At 35.1% G+C, this 23,388-nt stretch overlaps 1 protein-coding gene and 2 pseudogenes across 1 annotated transcript; 2 read left to right on the forward strand and 1 right to left on the reverse strand.

Moving 5' to 3' along the window:
* Positions 1-6,490: 6,490 nt before the first annotated feature.
* LOC119518125 lies at positions 6,491-7,347 on the forward strand (annotated as a pseudogene).
* A 4,962-nt stretch (positions 7,348-12,309) lies between these two features.
* Positions 12,310-13,285, reverse strand: LOC119518126 (olfactory receptor 8K3-like). Its single transcript, XM_037815178.1, has one exon. The coding sequence runs from the start codon at positions 13,270-13,272 to the stop codon at positions 12,310-12,312; it is 963 nt and encodes a 320-aa protein (XP_037671106.1). The 5' UTR covers positions 13,273-13,285.
* An 8,276-nt stretch (positions 13,286-21,561) lies between these two features.
* LOC119518127 lies at positions 21,562-23,026 on the forward strand (annotated as a pseudogene).
* The last annotated feature ends 362 nt before the right edge of the window (positions 23,027-23,388 follow it).

Raw genomic sequence — 23,388 nt, forward strand, 5'->3', positions numbered from 1 at the left:
GGCACACATAAAATTTTAATTTCATATAATATTATAAAATATATCACCAGTATATTTTTTAGTATATACAGTCAACTTTGGATCCTGATGAATTATTTCCTAGTTAGGTCTTCTATTGAAACATGGAATAAGGGTGACATGATAAAAATAAATATTTGCCCCATCAAATGAATTATTTTGTCAGCTTTTAAGACGGTTTTCAAATGCTAATCTTTGGATTTAAATAGCAGTGCTTCCAAGACCATTAAATTGTGTGCAGCCAAATAAGACCAATGAAATATGTTAGATTCATCCAGATTTATTTTATGCTAGGATGGAAGCTTTTTAGTTTAATTTTTAAGTCAAGTAAGTTAAATAAAATAATTATTTCTCAATGTAAACATTGTTGATTCAAAAATGTGATAATAAATTAATGTAATAATGCGTATGTGTACATGTATCCACACTGGGCATTTCCAATGGAGAATGATGATCATCATTTTACTGTCAAATATTTGAACCTCTAGACCAGCCATGTACCTGATGCTTTGAAAAATATGCCAGAAATCACTTAACTTCATTTAGATCCCGAAGTAGTGAATGTTAAAACACTCAGTTTAATGATAAAGTTTTATCAAGTCTGTATGCTTTTAAACTGTGTGTTGTACAAACTAATAGTGACCTGTTTGCAACTTTATTTGGAAGGAGATTTCTGAGTTTCTTTTGTAATCTTCAGAAGTTTCTTTAAAAAATCAAGAGTAAATATTCACCAATCTTGTCTGATTTATAACTCCTCTCTGCTTTCAATCAGGGGAATTAGGTTTCATCTGTTTCTTTCATTTGTTGTTTGTGTTTAAAAAGTGTCACATTACAAAAGAAAGTAGAAAAGAAAATTCCTAGAGGAATTAAGATGAAACCCTGTAAAATCACTATATCTTTAAATGTATAGACACCCCTTTTACCAAGTAAATACAAAGAGGTAGTCCTGTAGGAAATATAGAGAGAAGAAATGAGAGGTTAAAGAAGGAAGCATTTCCTCATGCTGGTAATTAAAAAAAAACATATTGTTTCATGTCAAACAGTATGATATGAGAGGGTATGGTCAAAGGCAGTATCACTGATGAAAATGGAATCACAATAAGAATGGGGTGAGATGGAAAATCAAAAGAGGATGAGCTGGAGAATAGAGAGGGATTGCATGAAAAATATACAGTATAGTATGTGCTATGCTGTATTTTCTATGCATTCATGGCTTAAATATCACTTAAGAATCATATATAATCAGAAAGACTTCCTGAAACAGCAACATATTACAGTGACAAGCAACACAGCACAAGAATCCAGTGTGGTATTTCTGGTATGTGACTTGGGCACATTAACCTCCCAGGGAAGGAAAGAATCAGGAATTAACATATCAAACAGAAAACTCTCCTGAAAGCTGGTGGCTTCTAATGTCCAGCCCACTCATCAGAATCTGCCTATTACTATAGTGGCCAAATAATTCCCTTAAGGAAAGAAGAAGAAAAAGATTATGATCTGTGGAAGGGTAACATTGAAATGATTCTTAGACCAAAGTCAAATATCACAATTTCTAAAACAGGAAAACATTATGAGCTATTTACCATCTCCCATGACCACAGTTTTGAGACAAAAAATCCATTTCTGACTTGTAAATTGATTTATGGCAAAAGTCTTAACTAAAATCAGTAGTAAAAATGGAAAGGATTTAAATTTCCAGATGTTATATTTTTTAGGAAGTATTCTATATTTCTGCCAATGTGCTAAGTATTGTAGTATAGGCATTATGTAGTTGAATGATCATAACAATCTATTCATTCTTTTAACCCTATTTAAAAAAGCATTTTCATTTTAAAGCATTTTTGCAGGTAAGGTAACTGAATCTCTGGGAAGATTAAATAAATTGCCAAGGTCTTACAACTGATAAACGGCACAGATGGGATTCAAACCATGAGTTTAACTCTTAACCATTACATAAAACAACATAAACATAAAATCTAATTTGGTTCATAGTTTCGTTACACAAAATTCAGCTGTATTTCAATATTCGTAGAATGGGTGAGGTGATAAATAGGCTACAGATTCTATACCAGCTGAATAAATTGAGACTTAATCATGACATCAAAAAAATCCCAATATAGCTACTTTATGGTGCTTTTAACAGTTTTCTTGAGGTTTAATTTATATATCATAAAAATTCATCTTCTATAGATAAATGGATTATATGCAGATTTATTTGAGTAAATTTGCAGGGTTGCACATCCATCATCATGTATTTCTAATTTTTTAAGTTTACAAAATCAATGGTTTTAAATAATGTATAGTCATGTAAAAATAACCATGATCCAGTTATAAAATACTTATTTCCCCACAAAAATTTCCCTCTTGCCAATTCTCACTCCCACATAGAGCTTCAGGCAATCGTTAATCTTCATTCTGTCTCACGGATTTGCTTTTGAGGAATTTTCAGATAAAAAAATCATACAATATGTATTCTTTTGTGTCTGACATCTTTCACTCAGCATAATTTTGTGTGTGCATTTCATCTATGTTGTAGTATACATTATAAGCCCATGACTTTTTATTGCTGAATAGTATTTGTTTGTAGAGATATTCTATATTTTTAAAATTTATTTATTAGTTGATGAACGTTTGGAAATCAATTATCTAGCTGCTTTCAAGATTTTCTTTTGTTCTCTCACCAGTTTAAGAATGATGTGCCTATGCGTGGATATCTCCGTGTTAATAATACTTGGCTCCTGTTGAAGTTCTTAAATGTTATAGATTTAAGTTTTTCACCAAGTTCAGTAAGTTTTCAACAATTATTCTGCAGTTATTATTTCTGCCCCCTTTTCCTCTCTCATTTTCTTCTCAAATTTCCATTAGGTCCCACAGGTCTCGAGGCTCTGTTTATTATCCTTCATTTTTAGCTTAGATAATCTATATCCATCTATTTTCAAAAGTCTAATCATTCTTTATTCTACAAGCACAAATCTGCTGGTGTACCCATCTAGGGACCTTTTAATATTTTCAGTCATTTATTTATCAATTCCAGAATTTCAATTTTTCAATAATTACTCTTTATTTTTACTTGAGGAATCATTGTAACTGTACTTTCTTTTGACCTTTTAAACATAATTCCTTTTAATATTTTGAACATTTTTATCATGACTGCTTTGAAGGCTTTGTCTACTAAGTTTGGACATCTGGGACCCTAGGATGTAATTTCTATTAACAGCTTTATTTCCCCCTATTATGGGCTGCTATATTCTTTGAATGTCTTGTAAATTATTAAACCAGATATTTTGTATAATATAATGTGGATTCTGATCCTCTGGTCTTTAGATGCATCAACTGTAATATCACTCAAATATAAGTACTGTTTGCATCTTGGCATATGCAATTTCAGCTTTTCTGTTTTGTCTTTGATCCAGGGATCATGAAGTGAACATATAAAAACCAGTTAGTGTTATAGTATTTATTTAACAGGATTCACTTTTTAACTAATTATATTATATTTTAATATCAATAAATGTAAACATACTCTTTAATACCCATGTATTGTTTTACTATTAAGGCATGCAATTAGTTAAGTAAACAACTGTTAGAATATATTTAGGTAGCTGCCACTTTGGGCAATTTTAAAAATAGTTAAAATATTTTATTTTCATAATTTTATTTTGAAAAGTTCACAGCATTAGCATTGTATCTAATGGTAGAGATATTTTATATAAATTTATCATTATATCAGCTTCCTGAAAGACACCATAATGAGGGCTATTTATAGTTACAAACAGCAAAATATATTTTAAAAATTTATATAAAAGTTTGAAAAAGGAATGTGAGTCAGTTATGTGCTGTTAAATGTTTAACAATCAGCTCTCTGATAAATAAGCTAAAAAGCCCTGTTCTGTAGCATTTTCTGATTTCCATGGTGTGAATATTCCAAGCATAGCCAATTTAAATCTCACAATGAAATTTCTCTAAGGTATAGTTGGGTAAACATGAATACAATTGGATCTCAAGAGAGAATAAAAATTGGCTTCAGTATACCTCCACGGTAATTATACAAAAATTGGATTGGCCTTAAATATAAAGTAAATAAAATAGCATAGTATGTAGAAAATAGATATTTATCTGATATAGTATATAAATATGCAGCCTTCAAAATCCATGATGATAGACTCAAATGGTACCTTGCTTGGTAATTTTAGCATTAGTCAGTGTGTGTGTTCTGCAACTATTTTTGGTCTGCAGTTCTATTGCTAATTTTTCTATTTCCCTCATTATTCCTTCTATGTTTATTATATAGAATTCTACCATAAGGAAGATTTGTCTCACAAATCTCTCAAGCTCTATTGGGAAACTTTGTGACAACATAATCTATAGTGTCACCCAGTTTAATAATTCTCTAATGACTCTCTAATTAGTATCCAGTAAATATGCTTTGCCAGTACAGTTTTTCTCACCAATATTTCCCATCATCCATGATTGAATCTCCCTCAATCCTTAAAAAAAAGAAAAAAAAAAACACTTGTTCTTCCTAATGGGGACAATTTTATTATGTTGTAACTCTTGAGAACCTAAGGTGTATCAGGCAACTCTTGCCCTTCATTTCCCATCATAAATCCAACAATCCAAATGGAAATTTTGTCAGCTGGCAGAATTTGAGATCTAAATAGCCAATATTTCTTGGAAAAATGATCATTCCTCTGACAATTTTAAGAAAGCACATTTTATTTTAAAGGATTTTCCTAGTTAAAAAAAATTAGATTGTAACAGTATTCTGTGTTTAAAATATTTCTTAATTTATTGAAATGACATTGATTTCATTGAAAAACTTGGGATTCCAGGAGTTCCGTATCTATTATCTTTTTCCGTAAATATGAAGAAGTCTACATATTTATTTTGTTTAGATAGGCTCAACCCCAAAGTTTTTGCATAGCAAACCCCTGTCACGACTCAGGAGAGAATGTGAGATTAAAAACAGCATCCCAGTGGAAACTTCTAAGAGGAAGTAAGAGTCAAAGCATACCTGTTTCATACTCTCCACAGCTTTCAAATGATTATTAACGAAAGTCCCAAAAAACTGGTAAACTCCACCTACACAAGCCAAGCGACAAATACAATGTTGAAGCAGTACAAAATTCTCCATTAGAGGAGTTGAGAGAGCACTGAAGTTGGTTAGCAATATGATGTGATTATTGCTATTACTGAAATAATAATAACTAATAATGTGGTCTGGTCTCTGACGACAAAATTAAATAAAATCATCAAACTTCATCTACATGAGAGAACTGAATTTGCAAGTAATGATTGTTTTAATAGCCACATCAAATACCAAGCTGGCTAATAAACATTGATTATTGATTTAGGTTTAATTTCTTTTCCTGAATCAGACAAAATGACAAAAAAAAAAAATAAGATAATGTACTAATCAACAAAATGACCATGGGCTACATGAAAATTTACATATTATACTTTCTCAAAAATCTTTATTGTTTACTAAATTTGACAAGAACATATCCTAAGTTACAAGAATTTAATGCTGAACAAAGCATTTCCTTCCCTTGTGAAGCTTCTGTTTGAGTGGAAAGTTGGAAAATAAAGAAGCAAGTATATAAAACACTATCAGATAATGAGGAAGCCTTATGACTATTTGGAGGAGGAGGACAGAGGCAGTTGCTGTAGCACATACATTGAAACTAGAACATGATTGACATGTTTTAGAAATTGCAGAATGCTAGAGTGTAGTGATCGAGGCAGAGAATTTTAGGGGATGAGTTTGCAGTGAAAAAAAAAGGCACTTTAAAATGATGATAAGTAGCACCCTCATTCTAGAGTCTTAATCTATGAGAAACCATTGAGTGCCTAGGTAAGATATTAAAACTTTGTTAGTTTCTCATGGCCACTGAGGGCAATCATTGTGTTGACACAGTTCTACTGAGACCAACACACTGGTCAGCAATGCGATTTTCACATTTCTCATTCTTTCTTCCATAAAGACCCACATTTTCAGTAGTTGCAATATTGACATAATTGTGAAAGTTGTTAACAACCTATAGTGTCCTCTATGTGGTAAATGATTGAAAAAGAAATATACATGACCGCATTTCTGCCAGCATTGTGGCAATGTGAAGTTCACGTCTGCACTGGAAGAATGATAGATCTGTCAGAGCCCTGCCAGCACAGCTTTGTTTTCCTCTCTGTTAATAATAATAACATTTCTTTAATCAAAATGATAGTTGAAACATTCTAAACAAGTCAGGTAGTATAGCTTTAAATAATGTGGTATTCAAAAGTTTTGAATAGAAGCTAAGCCAATGTGGACTGTTTCACAGCTTCTATATAAAAATCTTGGGGGATAGAATACTCCTTTCCTATAAATATCTCTTTCTGTATTCTTTCCCATTCATAGCTCCCAGTTTGCTAACAATCCCTACATTAGCAACAGAACTCTTATTCCTCATCAGCAGACATCCTGGAGAGACACATGGCTCAGATTAATTGCACTCAGGTGACAGAATTTATTCTTGCAGGACTTACAGATCACCAGGAATTGAAGGTGCCCCTTTCTGTGGTTTTCTTGTCCTTCTATCTTTGCACAGTAGTGGGCAACCTGGGTTTAATCCTAGTCACTATGACAGATACAAGACTCAGCATGACAATATACTTCTTCCTTAGCAATCTGGCTTTTGTCAATTTTGGTTATACCTCAGTCATTATTCCCAAAATGCTTGGAAATTTTTGTACAACCAAAATATTATCACTTTCAAAGAGTATGCTGTTCAATTAGGCTGCTTCCTCACTTTCATGGTGTCAGAGTGCTTGTTACTGGCTTCCATGGCCTATGATTGATAGGTGGTCATTTTTAATCCCCTCCTGTATATGGTCACAATGTCCCCAGGAATCTGCATTCTTCTTGTACCAGCCCCCATAGCTGCAGCTTCCTTATTGCACTGTTCCATACCATCCTCACATTCTGCCTCTCCTACTGCCACTCCAATATCATCAATCATTTCTGCTGTGATGACATGCCTCTCCTCAGGGTAACTCACTCAGATACTCACTCCAAACAGCTGTGGATTTTGGTCTTTGCTTTTATTACATTCATTTATTCAGTTCTGATTATTCTTGTTTCATAAATGTTAATTATATATGCAATCCTGAGGATGTGCTCAGGTGAGGGCAGGCTTCTCCACATGCAGTTATCATCTGACGGTGGTGGTTTTGCTCTATTGGACCCTAGTGTTTAATTATGTGCAGCACAAATCTGGTCACTCCATTGATACTGATAAAATGACCTCTGTGTTTTACACTTTAGTTATCCCCATGCTCCTTGTTCAATAGCTTAATGAATACAGAGGTAAAAACTGTCTTGCACAGAGTCTTGAAGAATGCATGCAACCTTTGTATTTAATATTCATTATAGAATTTTTTCTTAATAAACTGTGGCAAAGGCAAAAGTGTACTTTATAATACATTTAATAGATATAATTTTATTATCTTTGACTCCTGAACACAAACTAATTATAAGTCACAAATAGATTTTTCCCTGATATACAGAAATTAATCCTCATAAGTTAGATAACAATTAAATATCACTTCTACCCCACTGTATTAGTCAGGGTTCTCCAGAGAAAAAGACCAATAGGAGATTTATATTATTGCATAAATATTAAGAGGTTTATTATAGGAATCGGCTTTCTTCATCATTGGATTGTCAATTCTGGATTCTGTAGGGCAGGCTGAAAGTTGGAAAATCCAATAAAGGTGATAATTGAATTCCACAGAGGAAGAGGGCTGGCTGAATTAGTGATGACAATTCTCTCTGACTACTGAAATTCTCATTCCTCCCTGTAAGGCATCCAACTGATTGGATGAGGAGACTCCTCTCACTGCCAAAGGCAATCTCCTTTGTTGGCTGTAAATGTTATCAGTCAAACCTGGTTACTATTGCCTTCACAATAACAATCAGACCAGTGCTTGCTTGACCAAACAACTGGACACTATAACCTAGTCAAGTTGACACATGAAATTAACCATCACACTGATCATCCCTGGCTTCTGATTATATGATTCATTATGTGATTTCATAAACTTCCCACATGCTCTGATGGGAAACTTATTCTTCACCTACAAACTCTGTGCATGCTTATGTAAGTTTTATTTAAGGACACAGATTTTTCTCTATCTTTGTTTCATTTTGTCGCTGACCTTAAAATGGCAGTGCCAACCAAGTTGGAGAGAAAGAGTTATCTGTGCCTCCTGATGACACAACAAATTATTTATGATGATCGTTCCTTATTATCTATGCTGTCCTTAAACATGTGTCCCATAGTTTCTTTCCCTTTTCCTCCTTTTCTGTTTCCTCTTAGATTAACTAATCATTTATCTTTTTATTGTGGCCTTATGAACTATATTTTTAATATTTTAGTGTTTGTGTTAGGGTTCATGGTATAGATGGTACAGACCTTTTACCTGTTGCAGTCCACATTGAATGGCAATCATATCACTTCACATGCAATTTTTGTCATGCTTTTATTATTATTTAAGCAGTTAATCATCTTTTAAATAATCTTTAAAAGAGGTATAATTTTATTAAAAGATCATATATTTAGTTATCATTTCTGGTGTTCTTCTTTCTTTTGTCTAGATCCATATTTCTATCTGGTATAAATTTACTCCTACCTGAAGGGCAATCTTCAACATATCTTATATTACAGGTCTTCAACTGATGGATTATTTTGGCATTTGTTTCCTGAAATTATTTTGCATCGCTTTGTAAACTGTATCTTCCCTGGGTAAAGAATTCTAGATTTGAAATGGATAGCACAATACACTTTGATGGTAGCACAATATTGTAAGTACACTGAAGAAAGATGACTGGGAATAGGGTTGAAAGAGGAAGGTTAGGGTTCTGTATGACACCAGAAGGGAAGACAGAAGATAAAGACTGGGACTGTATAACATAGTGAAACCTAGAGTGGTTAATGAATGTGATTAAATGAACAAATATAAGAATTTTTATACAACTTTTATTCATGAGTTGCAACAGTTATTTCTAAATTTTGGGATTCTGAGCTGTTTGTGTGTGACATGGTCAGTCCCTGGAGCTTCAGGTGTCTGTTTGGCAGCTGGGACTTAGAGCCAGAGTTCAGCAGTTGTGAGTGTTGGCATTGCCCCATGAATCAACTGTGAAAGAGGCTGAAAAGGAGATCAGACTTTGATTGGAAATATGAATGAAATGGACTTGATTGAGATTGGAGTAGATCAGACTAAAAGGTAGATAATGACATTAACCATGTTTTAAAACTTTGGCTTCTGTGTGAGACCAAAGGAAGAGATAGTTATATGGTGTAAAATCTATATTTTCTGTAGCACACTATATAATTTAACTTGTATGATCAGTTTGCTCAAATGCCATAATTACATGGAACCTTGACTAGGGAGTGAGACCTTGTTGGTTTTTACAGGTTAGCATGAAGCCCCAGTACAACCCAGAGTAATCTGGAAAGAGAATATAAAGTATTTGCAAAGCCATCTTGAGGGACTATGGAAAAACATGGAAATATTAAAGTTCCCCAGCTGGGGAATTCCTGATATTCTTGCAAGCATTGGGGACCACCAGCTTAGTAGGCCAAGCCCTCAATCTTGGGATTTGGCCTTATGAAGTTTGTTATGGCAAAGGAGAGGCTAAGCCTACTCATAGTTGTGCCTGAGAGTCTCCCCCAGAGGGCCTCTTTTGTTGCTCATATGAGGCCTCTTTCTCTAAGCCAACTCAGCAGGTAAATTCACTGCCCTTCCCCTACATGGGATATGACTCCCAAGGGTATAAATCTCTCTGGCAATATGGAATATGACTCCCAGAGATGAGCCTGGACCCTGCATTGTGGGATTAAGAATGCCTCCTGGACCAAAATGGGGAAGATAATTGAAACAAAATAAAGTTTCAGTGGCTGAGAGATTTCAAATGGAGTTGAGAGGCCATTCTGGAGTAACTCTTATGCATTATATAGATATCCCTTTTTAGTTTTTATTTTATTAGAATAGTTAGAAGGAAATAACTTGAAACTGTTCATCTGCAATCCAGTATCCTTGATTCTCAAAAGTGATAATGTAACTATCTAGCTTTATATGGTGTGATTGTGGAAATGTTATGGCTCACACTCACTTTGTCCAGTGTATGGACAAATGAGTAGAAAATTGGGACAAAAAGTAAATGAACCACATGGAAGAGAAGGGTATGGGAGGTTTTGGGTGTTCTTTTTACTTTTATTTTTATCTTATCTTTATTTTTTGGAGTAATGAAAATGTTCAAGAATTGATTGTGGTGTTGAATGCACAACTGTACGATGAAACTGTGAACAATTTTTGTACCCTTTGGATGATCATATGGTATGTAAATATATTTCAATAAAATTACATTAAAAAAAGAATTCTAGATTCACAGCTACTTTTATCAGTACTTTAATGTAGTTGCTCCACGTTCTTCACAACTGCTTGGCCTCCAACAAGAAATTTTATGTCATGCTTATTTTTCCTCCTATGCCTTTTTCTCTTTTGCTATGTAAGTTTTTAGTTTTTATTTTTTCCCAATGACTGTAAGGAATTTGGTATGATTTTAGGTAGGTTTTCTATGCATTTTATATTTCTGGAGTTTGTTAATCTTGTGCTTTTTACTGCATTTGGAAAACTTCCAGTTATTAATTTTTTAATTTATAGTTTCTTCATTTAGGAACTTCATTTACATATATATGTGGGCTTCTTGAAGTTGTCCCAAAACTCATTATCACTCTCTTCATGACTTTGATTGTTTTTGCTGTCTGTGTTTCATTTTGGATAGTTTCTGATACTATATCTACAAGTTCATTAATCTGCAGTGTGCAATCTAACTCAGGGATTCTGTTTGACTATGACATTTCCCCCTTTTACAGTGTGGTCTGGAAAATAATTGAAGGTAGTAAGTTTGTTCAGTCCTAAGGCTCCCCACATTTCTTTTCCATAAACCATGGAAACTTTCCTTCAGTTCCTGAGGAGAGTGTCATGGCATGAATATCAATTTTTCAAATATTTGGACTTAGTTTTCCAATTCTTGTTTCAGATGTGAGAGTAAATAGGGTTCCTAATGTTTCCAATTAGTTGGAAATGGATGGTGAGTTCTAGATTTGGCATTTTCACTATTTTCTATTCATTAATCTACTTTTAATAAACCCCTTATATCCTACATTAATATGAAGAAATATCATTGATACTTTCTTTAATACATGTCAATAATTGGATCATTTCTCATAACACGACTGCTTCCATTATGGCTTTAGTCTCCACATAACCCTGCAAGTATGTATAATAAATAGCACTTAGATTTTTCCATTTTCCAATCCCTGCAAACTATTATTTACACAACAGCCACAGCAATCCTGTAACTGAGGATACATCACGTCTCCTCAGTGCAAAATCCTCCAAAGTTTACATTTTTCAATCAGAATAAACAGAAATTTTACAATGGCCTATATAGTAAGGTAATGGTAATCCTGAGGTCCTGTATTAAAATATATCATTATCACCTATATTTACCCATCATATCCTCAGCTCCAAAATTTGATTCTGTTTCTCCACAACATAATGGTCATACTATCATTTAAGAGCTCCTGCAGGGATGTATTTCTCTCAATGCATGTCCTAATGCCCACTCATTCAATTCCTCATGTATTTGCTTAAATGCTATCTTCTCAGAGAGCTCTCCTGGCTAACTTAATTAAAAATGCATCCCCCATTCTGACTACATGTTCTATTTCATTTTCATATAAATCATTTTGTTCAATAATACTGTATAATTCATTTCTTATTTTGCCTATTTTCTGCATCTTTCTAAGGGAATATAAGACCCATAAAGACAAGAATTGTGACTGTTTCAATTAATAATATGCATTTGTTGCCTAGAATGGATCAATTCCCATAATCTTTATCAGGAACTATTTTGTAACTTTTTCTTTGGTAGGAACTTCAGATTAAATAGTGAATGGACTATACAAAGTCCCTAATTCCATGAAGGCAATTGTTTAGTGGAAGAGATATGAAAAGAGATTCTATATGAGAAAATGGAAGAATGGAACATAAACCATATTTAAAACTAAATATACACTCATATCTGGAGTTTGAGCAGAAGTTAGTCATCTCTTAGTGTTTGACTTGGTTTGAAAACAAGGAAATACTTTCTCTATTTCTACACATCTTACTGATGGATTCCTGCCTATCCCTAGGCTAAAGAAATGTCAATGTAGTTTTAAATGGCTATAATATAATTTATTGTTACCAAATACTACAGTGAATTTTAAATAGAAAATTAGCACGTATTTTCCAGGTTTTCTTTAGGGCCTTTTTCACCTCTTTGTTCTTCAAACTGTAGACTATGGGATTCAGCATGGGTATCACCAAGGTATAAAACACAGAGGCCATTTTATCAGTATCAAAGGATTGACTGGATTTGGGCTGCAAATACATAAAGAATAGAGTTCCATAGAAGACAGCCACCACTGTCAGGTGAGAGCCACATGTGGAGAAGGCCTTGTGCCTGCCCTCTGCAGAGCTCATCGTGAGGATGGCCATGAGGATCAGCATGTAGGATGTGAGGACTATCAGAAGAGATGACACTAAATTAAAAGCTGAAAAGATCAGTACTATCAATTTAATTTCATGTGTGTCTGAGCAGAGCAAAGATATCAAGGGCAGAGTATCACAGTAGAAATGCCTGATGACATTATAGCCACAAAATGAAGATAAGAAAAATTTTAGGATGATCAGCAAAGACACAAAAACACCATAGAGATAAATTATCACCATCAGCAGGTGACATGCTCTTTGTGACATGATGACTGTGTAGAGCAGTGGGTTACAGATAGCCACATAGCGGTCATAGGCCATTGCTGATAAAATGAAAATTTCAGCAGTGATGAAAATACAGAAGAAAGTGAGTTGGGTGACACACCAATTAAGTGAGATTGTATGCTGGTCTGCAAGAAAATTAATTAACATTTTTGGTCCCACAGCTGTTGAATAACCAAGATCAGTGGAGGCCAGATGTCTGAGGAAAAAGTACATGGGTGTTTGTAACCTAGAGTCTACCATGGTGAGGATGATCAAGCCCAGGTTACCCACCACTGAGGCCATGTAAACAAGGAGGAAGAGCACAAATAGTGGAGTCTGCAGCTCAGGCCGATCTGTGATTCCCAGTAGAATGAATTCATTCAGAATTGTGAGATTGTTTGTGGACATCCAGGCCACTCAATAGAAAACCTACATTACAAATAATTATAAGAAGAACCAATAACTTTAGGGAAATATGATTAAAATATGCACGCACACACATATAATTTGCATAACATCAATCCGTAACTTCCAAGTCCACAAAAATCTTTCTTCTAATTTTGGTGGCCAAAAATAACTCTCACTCTGTAAATTGACAAAATCATTACACAGAGTAAACAGTTATTAAAAAAAATAGTTGAGTGGTGTCCATCATGAATAAGACAAAGATTTTGTAATCTTCATTCAGAGATTTTACTATCATTTGGGGGAAAATTGTTTAGAAGATCATATTCTTACTGTGTCAAATTTTATCCTTCATATTTTTAGTTGAAAATGAAAAGCATACCATGGAAGAGATCTTACCATTACATCCTTAACATTGAATTAAGTTAACACTAATAATAATACAACAACCTAACATCCTGTGCTTCCTAATGATATGAAGTATGGATTATGCACCATGACTGTGAAATATTAGTGACAAAAACTCTTATCATAAATATAATCACAATTGAGACCTTACTTCCAGTTTATAGGCAACACAGCGGGTGGAGGAACTATGTAAATTTTACTAGAAATAATGTGAAGACATTTGAGGAGATAATATATCTCATCTCATCCAAAAGTTGATATCATTAAAGAAGAATTTATCATTAATATAATTAATACAGTGGAAATCTAAAATAGAAATCCTAAATGGTTTTCTTGATTGGATTCTGGTAGGAGAGAGTGAGAGAGAGAGAGAAAGACAGAGAGAGAAATGGAGGGAGGGAGGCAGGCAGGAAGGAAGGAAGGAAGGAGAAGAAAGAAAGAAAGAAAGGAAGGAAGAAAGAAAGAAAGAAAGGAAGAAAGAAAGAAAGGAAGAAAGAAAGAAAGAGAAAAAGAAAGAAAGAAAGAAAGAAAGAAAGAAAGAAAGAAAGAAAGAAAGAAAGAAAGAAAGAAAGGAAGGAAGGAAGGAAGGAAGGAAGGAAGAAAGGTGAATGATAGTATATATACAACATATTTTTGTGGCAAATGGCTTCATTTTAATAAATTAGGCATTTCTACTTTGGGCAGTATCTTTTGCATTTGTTCTTAGGTTTGAAAGTGATATGAAGTTCTATGAAGAGAATATTTTGGTGTATGAGATCAATGCTGAAATATTAAGGGAGTGAAATTGAATGAGGTTTGCTAATTACTTTCCAATGCTCCAGCATGTTATATCCATCTAATCTCTCTCTCTCTCTACCCACAGACACACACACATACACTGAATTTTCCTAATTGTTGAATTGATGGTGCTGGTAAATGGATTACAGTTGAGTTTCCATTTTTATTTTACTTCATGCTTAAAATATTCATAATGAATCCATTATACCTCCAGATAAAATAGGTTAAAACAAGTAATGTCCTTAAAAGTGTTTGAGAGGCAACACAAAAAGGAAAACTGTGACAGATTATTTTATAAATTTTTCTTCTAAGGTAATTTCAAATGACAAACAGAATCTTTATGTTGTACCTTCCAATCAGACACAGAAAAGGCTGAACACTGGGGGATAAAGTAGATCTACAGAGGAAAGTATGATAGCCATTTTTAAACTTTCTTAATGTGGGAAAACATACAGGGGGTTTAACAATTAAGTGTGAAGTCTATATTATAATGAAAAGAACCTGCCCCCCCCCCAGCTCTACATATCAGCACCCATATTCCCTTTGCCTAGATTGTATGCTCATGAATCAAATGTGGACGGAAAAGATCACATTAACTGCCTCTGCTTTTACTTTTCCTCCTGTTTGTAGCACTTGTAAAACATTTCTTAAATTATCATTTCAGATGTTGCATTTTGAATATCTACTATGACAGATAACAATTTAGCAAACATACACATCTTCTTTATCAGCCCTAAATATAATAAATAAGTAAATTAATTTTCTTTGAATTGTCATTTAATCAATCACACACACACACACATACACAACAAATAGTTTGATGATTTTTCCATAGCAACCATCATCAATGTAGTCTGAGAAAGGTGAATTGAAAAACAATACTTAATTCTTTTTATTTATACATAAAAACAAAGATTTAAAGTGTGACTATGATTACTTTACTTTACACTAAGGTAGACGTATAACTATTAAAAAGCATGATGATTTGCTTTTTCCTAAAGTCCTCATGTGAGTCTCCAGTATTAAAGGTCACAGAGCTATAAAAGAGCAATGATCAAACCTTAGATTCCTCTGGGGACTAGATGGACAACATGAAATGTTTCAAATAACCCAGTGTAGGGAAGCAATGCTGACTAAGAGAAACAAAAGTATATGGCCCACTTGCAAACATTAAACTTTCAGTTTTGTTTTAATTTAATCTGCACGGCTCAGACAAGAGATATTGCTACACAGATGTTGTCAACAACATACCACTTAAACTATTCTGTAGAATCTATGTGGTTATAGATTCAAGCACTATCTTTCTACCTTTATTTTATATTCCATTAAATAAAGACACTACCCCTTGTAATAGAATTGAATTGATGACTGAATTACAAAGGAATTGACAATTTTGTGAGACATAGGTATTATTAATTAAGAAATGCCTTTCACAGATAGATGTTAATGAAAGTGGCAGAGCAGGGAACTCAGAAATCCCAACCTTCCACTAAAGAAGGGATTAAACTGTCACAAACTGTCATAAAGAATGAAGGTTTTGGGACCTCAGGAATCTAATAAAACATGTCCAGTGTCCATGTAAATGCTTAATGAAGTAACTGGTACATTTTGGTTTGAGAATGCTGTGGCACTTCAACTTACTATTCTCCATTCTCCACCTCCAAGCCAGCCAAAATGATGTTGGCCCATCCTCCTGGGGCTTCCTGATGGTTCCAGGGGGAAATATTGATCGTATTCTCTAACTTAAGTAGTGTGTCTTGATTTGTCTGATAGCTACCTGAGGGATCAGCCCAAAGGCTTACATAGATATAAAAAATGGATACCACTATATGTTGTCTACATGACACTCGTTTTAATTCCAAAGTCAGAAGCAGGTAGAAAGAGAAAGGATGAATAAAGATAGTAACCAAAAGAAAAAACTTAAATACATAACCGGGCTGGCTTCGCAGTGTCATGGCACTATAAAACCAGACCATAAGAGGAAATTAGGGAAGTCAAATCATTCCCCAGGGCCAACTCCAAATTCCAAAGCAGCTTTCAACAATAAAATAAAAATAAATGACCTTACACATAAAGCATAAGCAGCAAAAGAAAAAATAGATAAATAGGAACTCCTCAAAATCAAAAGCTCCTGTACCTCAAAGGAATTTGTCAAAAAGGTGAAGGAGCAGCTGGAAAGAGGTAAATGACAGGTGGAACTGTAGCCTATAACGTCCTTTGAAATTTGCTCTACAGCTCTCCATTGAACTGTGCTTTGAAAGTCTTCACCTTTCTGTATATACCCAATATTGCATAATAAGGAAAGAACTGAAATTGTGGAACTGTAGCCCATAACAATTTTTGAAATTATCTATATAACTGTTGAGCTGTACATTGAATGATAACACCTTTCTGTATGCATGTTATAGTTAACAATAATGGAAATGACTAAAGTCGTGGAACTCTGACCCATGATATTCTTTGAAATTTGCTCTTGAACTGCTTGTTAAAATGCACTTTGAAAGTTATCACTGTTATGTATACATGTTAAAGTTCACAATAAAAATGCATTAAAAATGTGTTTCTACTACAAGAGAGCATGAAACATACACATTTAACACATTTATTTAAATATCAATGTACTTTTTGAGTGAAAGATAATGGAAAAAAGAGCTGCAGCCACTTAATAAGTAGTGGACAACAATACAATTTAAAGCCAAATATAATGTTCCTGCTCCATAATTTTGCAAGGATAGTTTTTTGCTTAAATCTATAGTTGAACAGATTTCAAACTTAGTTCTCATCTCCTTTAGATGTGTGTTAGTCATTCAAATGATGATTCAGATGAGTTTCAAAGACTCCTCAAAGCTTTGCAGGTAATGTCCAGGGGCAGTCCTCTTACCCATTAAGCATTACTGTGTGTTTGAGTCACACTGTACTGAAATTTACACTTTAATATTTTCATTTGACCTCACCTCCAACTAAAAGCGGTGCCTTGCAATGACACTGATCATTTGAATTATACTGGTAAATTTGGAAAATATGTCAAATATACAGAGTATATTCAAAGCAGAGTAAATGCAAGGATTGTAGAAAATATTGATAATACTCTTTCAATTAAAAATAGATGGAAAGCACTATTGGAAATTTTGAGGTTAATTCTGAAACAAACCTGATTACGGATGACAATATCATACTTGATATCTTGGTTGTGGGTCCAAATGAAAGAAAATAATCATGAAAATTTTAGGAATGTTGGTATGGGATTTTTCTCCCCTCAGTGAGTGAATCTTTGTACTGTCCAAAAAATATCAATTAACTAGAGAAGACTTGGATGTAGAAGTCTGCTCTAGCTTTCCTCAAAGACCATAATAAATGTTGTGGACATACTGCACTAGTCCAGAAAATCATGTTTCAAGGCAGATTGTTCATGCATATTTCTAAGTCATCTAGATTAGGCACTAGAGAAAACAGATTAAATGGAAAATGTGGGTCATGAAGGGCACTGGAAATTGGAGGGACAGTCCCTGTTTTAGTTTCCTAGGCTGCTCAATCAAATACCATGAAATGGGTCACAATAAATGGTGGGAATTTGATTGCTAAAGTTTTGAGGCCAGAACAAAGGCCAAATCAAGACATCATTGAGGGAATGCTTTCTTCCCAAACACTGGTGTTCTGGGGCTGGCTGCTGGCAATTCTTTGCTCTTCTATCATATGGTCTCTCCCTTCACTTAGGGTTAGCTTCTTGCCCCCTGTGACTTTCTCTGATCTCTGTCTGAATTTCACTCTACTTACAAAGTACTCCAGGATAGGATTGTGATCCATCCTGATGGAGATGGGCTACAGCTTCTTAACTGAAGTAACTTCATCAAAAGGTCCTACTTATGAAGGTTTCACACCCAAGGAATGGATTGGGTTTAAGAACACGTTTTACTGGGATACATACACATCAAACTACCACTGTCCCATGAACAGGAGGGGAGATTACTTACCTTTATTGAGAATTATGTCTTTGTTCCCCAAGTGCTCTTAATACAACCCAATAAGAGGAATTTATGGGTTTCTCTCCTCCTTTGAGACTGTCCCTTAGGAGAAGGCATACAATTTATTAATTTTGCCTAAAGCATTTGAAGTCTTACATGCAAGCCAATGGGATATATACTAATTTCAAATGACACCTATACATCCCAAGAAGAGAAAAGATATTTTTGATAACTTTCCACAGTTTCTTTTGGTTAAGTCTCTTCTGCTGCCACCTAGAGATTTGGAATTAAAATATTGTACCTGTAGGACAGGTGTTTTAGTCTGTTTTGTAACCCTTAAAAGTCCACATTTGTTAGAGTGGCTTATGCATTGTTTTATGGCTTAGGAAAAAATGGAGACGTGATTAAACATTGCCTATTATATTGTTTTGAAAATTCAACAAAGGAAAAATAATATATGTCCGTGTAGTCATTTTTTCTTTATATTTTGCATTTTTAACTTATTGAAATATACATATAAACAAATGTAAGAATTTTATAGATATCATTTATTAGATTGGTAAGTTGTTTTATACTATTTTCCTAGAAATTTTATTATAAACTGATGTTGAATTTTATCATATGCCCATTTTAATTTTAAATTATGATTTTTATTGCATAGATTGATTTTCATAGATGAAATCAACCTTGAATTCTTACATGTATGCCATACTTCTTTAGCTGTATCATACATCTTTAAATATGTATAACTTTTACAAACTGTCCAAATATAGGAGTAGTACCCAATATGTTTCAGAATAGTATATCCCAGTGTAAATTTTTAGGGGAGTTAGCATTTCTTTCATTTAATAGTATGCATGTGAGATTCATCCTTCTGCTTCTCCTTTTCCTTCTTCAATCGTGGTATAAAATTCATTGTAGGAAAGCCTTAGCTTTCCAGGAATACTGTAAAAAAGTACCATAGACTAGTTTCCTTAAATAAAATAAATTTACTGTCTCCGAGTTCTGGGGGCTAGAAATCCAAATCAAGGTGTTGGTCGGACCATGCTGGCAGTGGTTGACAATCCATGAGGTTTCTTCACTGGTGATACAATTATATCTCTGCCTCCATCATACAGCCACTTCCGTTCCTCTCTTATTGTTTCAAAAATTCCTCTTATACAGCTATCAGTGTCTAATGCATGGCAAGTTCACCAATACTGATAAGCAGAATTTGCACACCTGACACAATTCATCTAAGGACTGACCCTCCCTTACCCTTTAATTGTGCTGATTTTAAACTCAGTTTGGCCGTCATTAGAAATATATTCAGAGATACTTCCAAGGCTTGAACCTCAGTATCCATATGGAAACCCCTGCAAATTTAATACAAAATAGTATGGTACAAGTCATTTTATTATTTTGCCTAACCCCAAATAATTAATATTTTATTTTGACTTTGCCATCAATTTACCATTGTAATCACAATTGCAGAAACATCTGTCTCCATAATCCCTATCATATTGGGCCAGCTCTGCTGTGCTTTGCAGTTGTGTCCAAACTATAGCTTCTCTGATCTTAGGACAAGTCCAAGAAGATTTCTGCAGAGCACATCAAAGCATTTCAAGTGATTGAGTCTCACTTGCTTATAGCACTAACTTGCTTTCTATGACACATTGTTAGCTTTTTTCCCTTCCCTGTCCCACATTCTTCATTTCCACATTTATACTTCCTGGAACCACCTACCAATTAAACATCATACACCCAAGTCTTTCTCAAAGGGTCTGCTAAGGAGGGAATTTAAACTCTGACAATTCCTTGTATTGTATATGGTATTGGTAAAATGAGAGCACAGATATCCACGCCACAAATGAAACTGTGTAGGTGCAACCAGTAGGAGACAATGATAATGCTAATATTACATTACTGAATTACTGAGAGCTTTCATTGGAAACTATGAGTATTTGAAACATAAACCTTCTTTAGCATCAATAACCCCGACCTGACCAACACCATCTTTCCTAAGGCCAATTCTAGATGAAACTTTCAAATGGTGCTTTCAACTTTTCCTTTCAGAATTTTCATTGTTTAGATTTCCAGGATTAATAAAGAAATCATAAATATAGAAACAGAGTCTTTGCTTTCTTCAAAGAGCATAATAATGATGCTAAAAATACCAAGTTACTCCAGAAAACATCATTTAAAATAAGAAAATATGTATAGCATGCTGTGCTGAGTCTGGCATTGGTATTATTGTCATTTCTGTAATTTAAATTGAAACCAGGAGCCAAGAATTGTCACTGGAGCTAATCTGACTAGTCATGACTAGAGTCCTCTACTCACCTTAAATGAAAAATGTGCTACTGCTCTCTCATGTATTTGCTAATCTCACTGAAATCAGAGAAATTTATGAGTATTTCTCCCCTTTGAGACAGATACCTGGGAGCTTGAATGTAATTTGTTATTATTCCCAAAGCATCTGAGAACAGGAAATGATGCCACTTGGTCTTTGTTAATTACCCAGGTTAACTTTGATTTCCCTATTGAGAAACATTAATTTACGTACAATTTCCTTGCATTCCTGTGTTATTTTGTACAATCCTCTCTCAAGCACCTTGATATAAGTATTATTTGTTGGATACACAACTTTAATTTACCAAAAATTATTTCAATATTCAGCAGTTTACACGTGGCTTTTTCCAAGTTTTATCTCTGAGGATGAAGTTAGACTTCTTTAACATGCCCTAAAATATTTTTTAAAAATTGAGAAAGAATACAAATTATGAATATGTGTGTTACTCATTTTATACCTTTCTTTTAATCTCACAAATAAATTGAGTTCATCCTACCTTCATTCCTTATTCCATAATCAACATCAGTCTTCATTCCCAATTCCACTTCACTTCTTATATATGCAGCTTTTCTAGGAAGGTTGATTTACATCCTTAAAAAGGCATATCTCTGTGTGTGTGCTCATGGCTGGCCACAGCCATCTGCTCTGATCCTCCTCATCACTGGGGAAGTGCCAGGGCTGCTGCCAGGAGGAATTGTAGGAGGAATCATAGGAGGTCTCCTGAAGAACTGATATGTTTTCTTTCTCAGAACAGAACATGAAATTAGAACCCCAAATCTCTCAGCTTCATAGAAATGTTTGTGAGCCTCATACATGACCAACTCCCTGACTCTCATCCTTCTGATGGGCTTGCCAGCCTGGGGCAAAACATACCTGTCAAAGAAACTCACACACTAACTCAAATGGATTGTGGTTCCCACCAAGGTGTTCAATTTGGAGTGTATCAGTATGAAGCAGTCAAGACCTATGAGTCCTATGACTTCCTCCTACCTGACAATGAGGTCTTAAAGGAGAATTCCTTTAAGGTATTGTTTGTGGAGTCTGTCTGTGATGATCCTGATGTCATTGCTGCCAATATCTTGGACATAAGGATGTCGAGCCCTGACTACCCTTAAAGGAACAGGGAGAATGTGATGAAGACTTCCTGGAGAGAATCGAGTGCTACAAAGCCACCTCTCAGCACCTCAACCCAGACAATTATGACAAGAATCTTTATTTGATCAAGGTGATAAGTGTGGGCCATCAATTTGTAGTGAATAGAGTCCAAGAGTATATCCAGAGTAAGATAGTCTACTACCTCATGAATTTCCATGTCCAACCTGACACCATTTACCTTTGTCGGCACAGAGAGAGTGAGTTCAAAATCTTAGGGAAGATTAGAGGTGATGCTGGACTCTCATTGCAGGGAAAACAGTTTGCTCAAGCTTTAAGGAAGTTTCTGGAGGAAGAAGACATAGTGAACTTCAAACCTCAAAGGACAAGCTAATTGGAGAGGATTATCTAGACCATTGAATCCCTGGGGTGACTTATGAGCAGTGGAAGATTCTGAATGAGATTGATGCTGGTGTGTGCAAGGAGATGACATGCAGAGATCGAGAAGCAGTACCCAGAAGAGTTTGCCATTTTCTTTCAGGGAAAATACCTGTATCAGTGTCCTGGTATGGAATCATACCAGGACCTGGTGCAGTGGCTGGAGCCTGTCTTCATGGAGCTGGAGAATCAGGCTGATGCCCTCATTATCATCCACCAGGCTGTCATGCATTGTCTTCTGGCCTACTTCTTGGATAAGACTGCCAGCAGCATTGTTGGACTCCCAGCAGCCACTGAGTCAAGCACTTGCTGAATTAGCTCTGCTGGTACAAAAGTCCCGGTGGAGGGTGGTTGATGCTGGAGCTCCTCGGTCCTGTTTGGCTATAGGACCAGCATTGAGCTGACACTCCTGGCAGCATCAGATAAGCTACCATACTTGAAGTGCACTCTCCACACCATCTTCAAACTTACAACTCTCTACGGGTGCAAAGTGAAAACAATTAAACTCAATATGGAGGCTGTGAACACTGATCATGACAAGCCAACCAACAATTTCCCAAAGAACCAAACCTCTGTAAGGAAGAGAAGGAACAGCTTTATGCCTCAGTCCCATTTGGACACAATAAGGCATCCAAGAAAGTACAGTGTTGGGAGCTGGCCTCTCAGTCCTCTGAGCCCTCTTCATTCCCTAGATATGCAAGAAGGTACTGACCAGCTGAGGACCCAAGTCAGCATTCCAGTGGCATAAGCACCTGCTTCCTTCCAGCCCTGGTCTCCTGCTCTTGTCACTAATCACCAAAAGATCATTGAACTTCCAACCTACCCCCCCCACACACACCCACACTCTCCCCACCATTAATCTTAGCACAGAACATGAGGACATGTGTTTCTAGCCCAACTTTAGTTATTCTCCATTTGAAACATCTTTCCATCCAAGGGCAAGTTGGGCCTTTTAGGACAGGTCCTTGGGTTGTTGTTGTTGGTGGTGGTGGTGGAGTGATTTGGAAAAGGAAAAGGGACACACTCTCCTGGGATGATTGGTGTAGCTGGGGCCCCATATACTTACATTTGGTTCTTCTCTCTATCCCCTAGTATCTAATCACCAATGTT

Source organism: Choloepus didactylus, chromosome 21, assembly GCF_015220235.1.
Source record: "Choloepus didactylus isolate mChoDid1 chromosome 21, mChoDid1.pri, whole genome shotgun sequence".
Taxonomy (NCBI): Eukaryota; Metazoa; Chordata; class Mammalia; order Pilosa; family Megalonychidae; genus Choloepus; species Choloepus didactylus.

What these genes read in the sequence shown, in the direction of transcription:
- LOC119518126 (XM_037815178.1), bottom strand. Translation starts at nt 13,272, where the DNA reads ATGTCCACAAACAATCTCACAATTCTGAATGAATTCATTCTACTGGGA.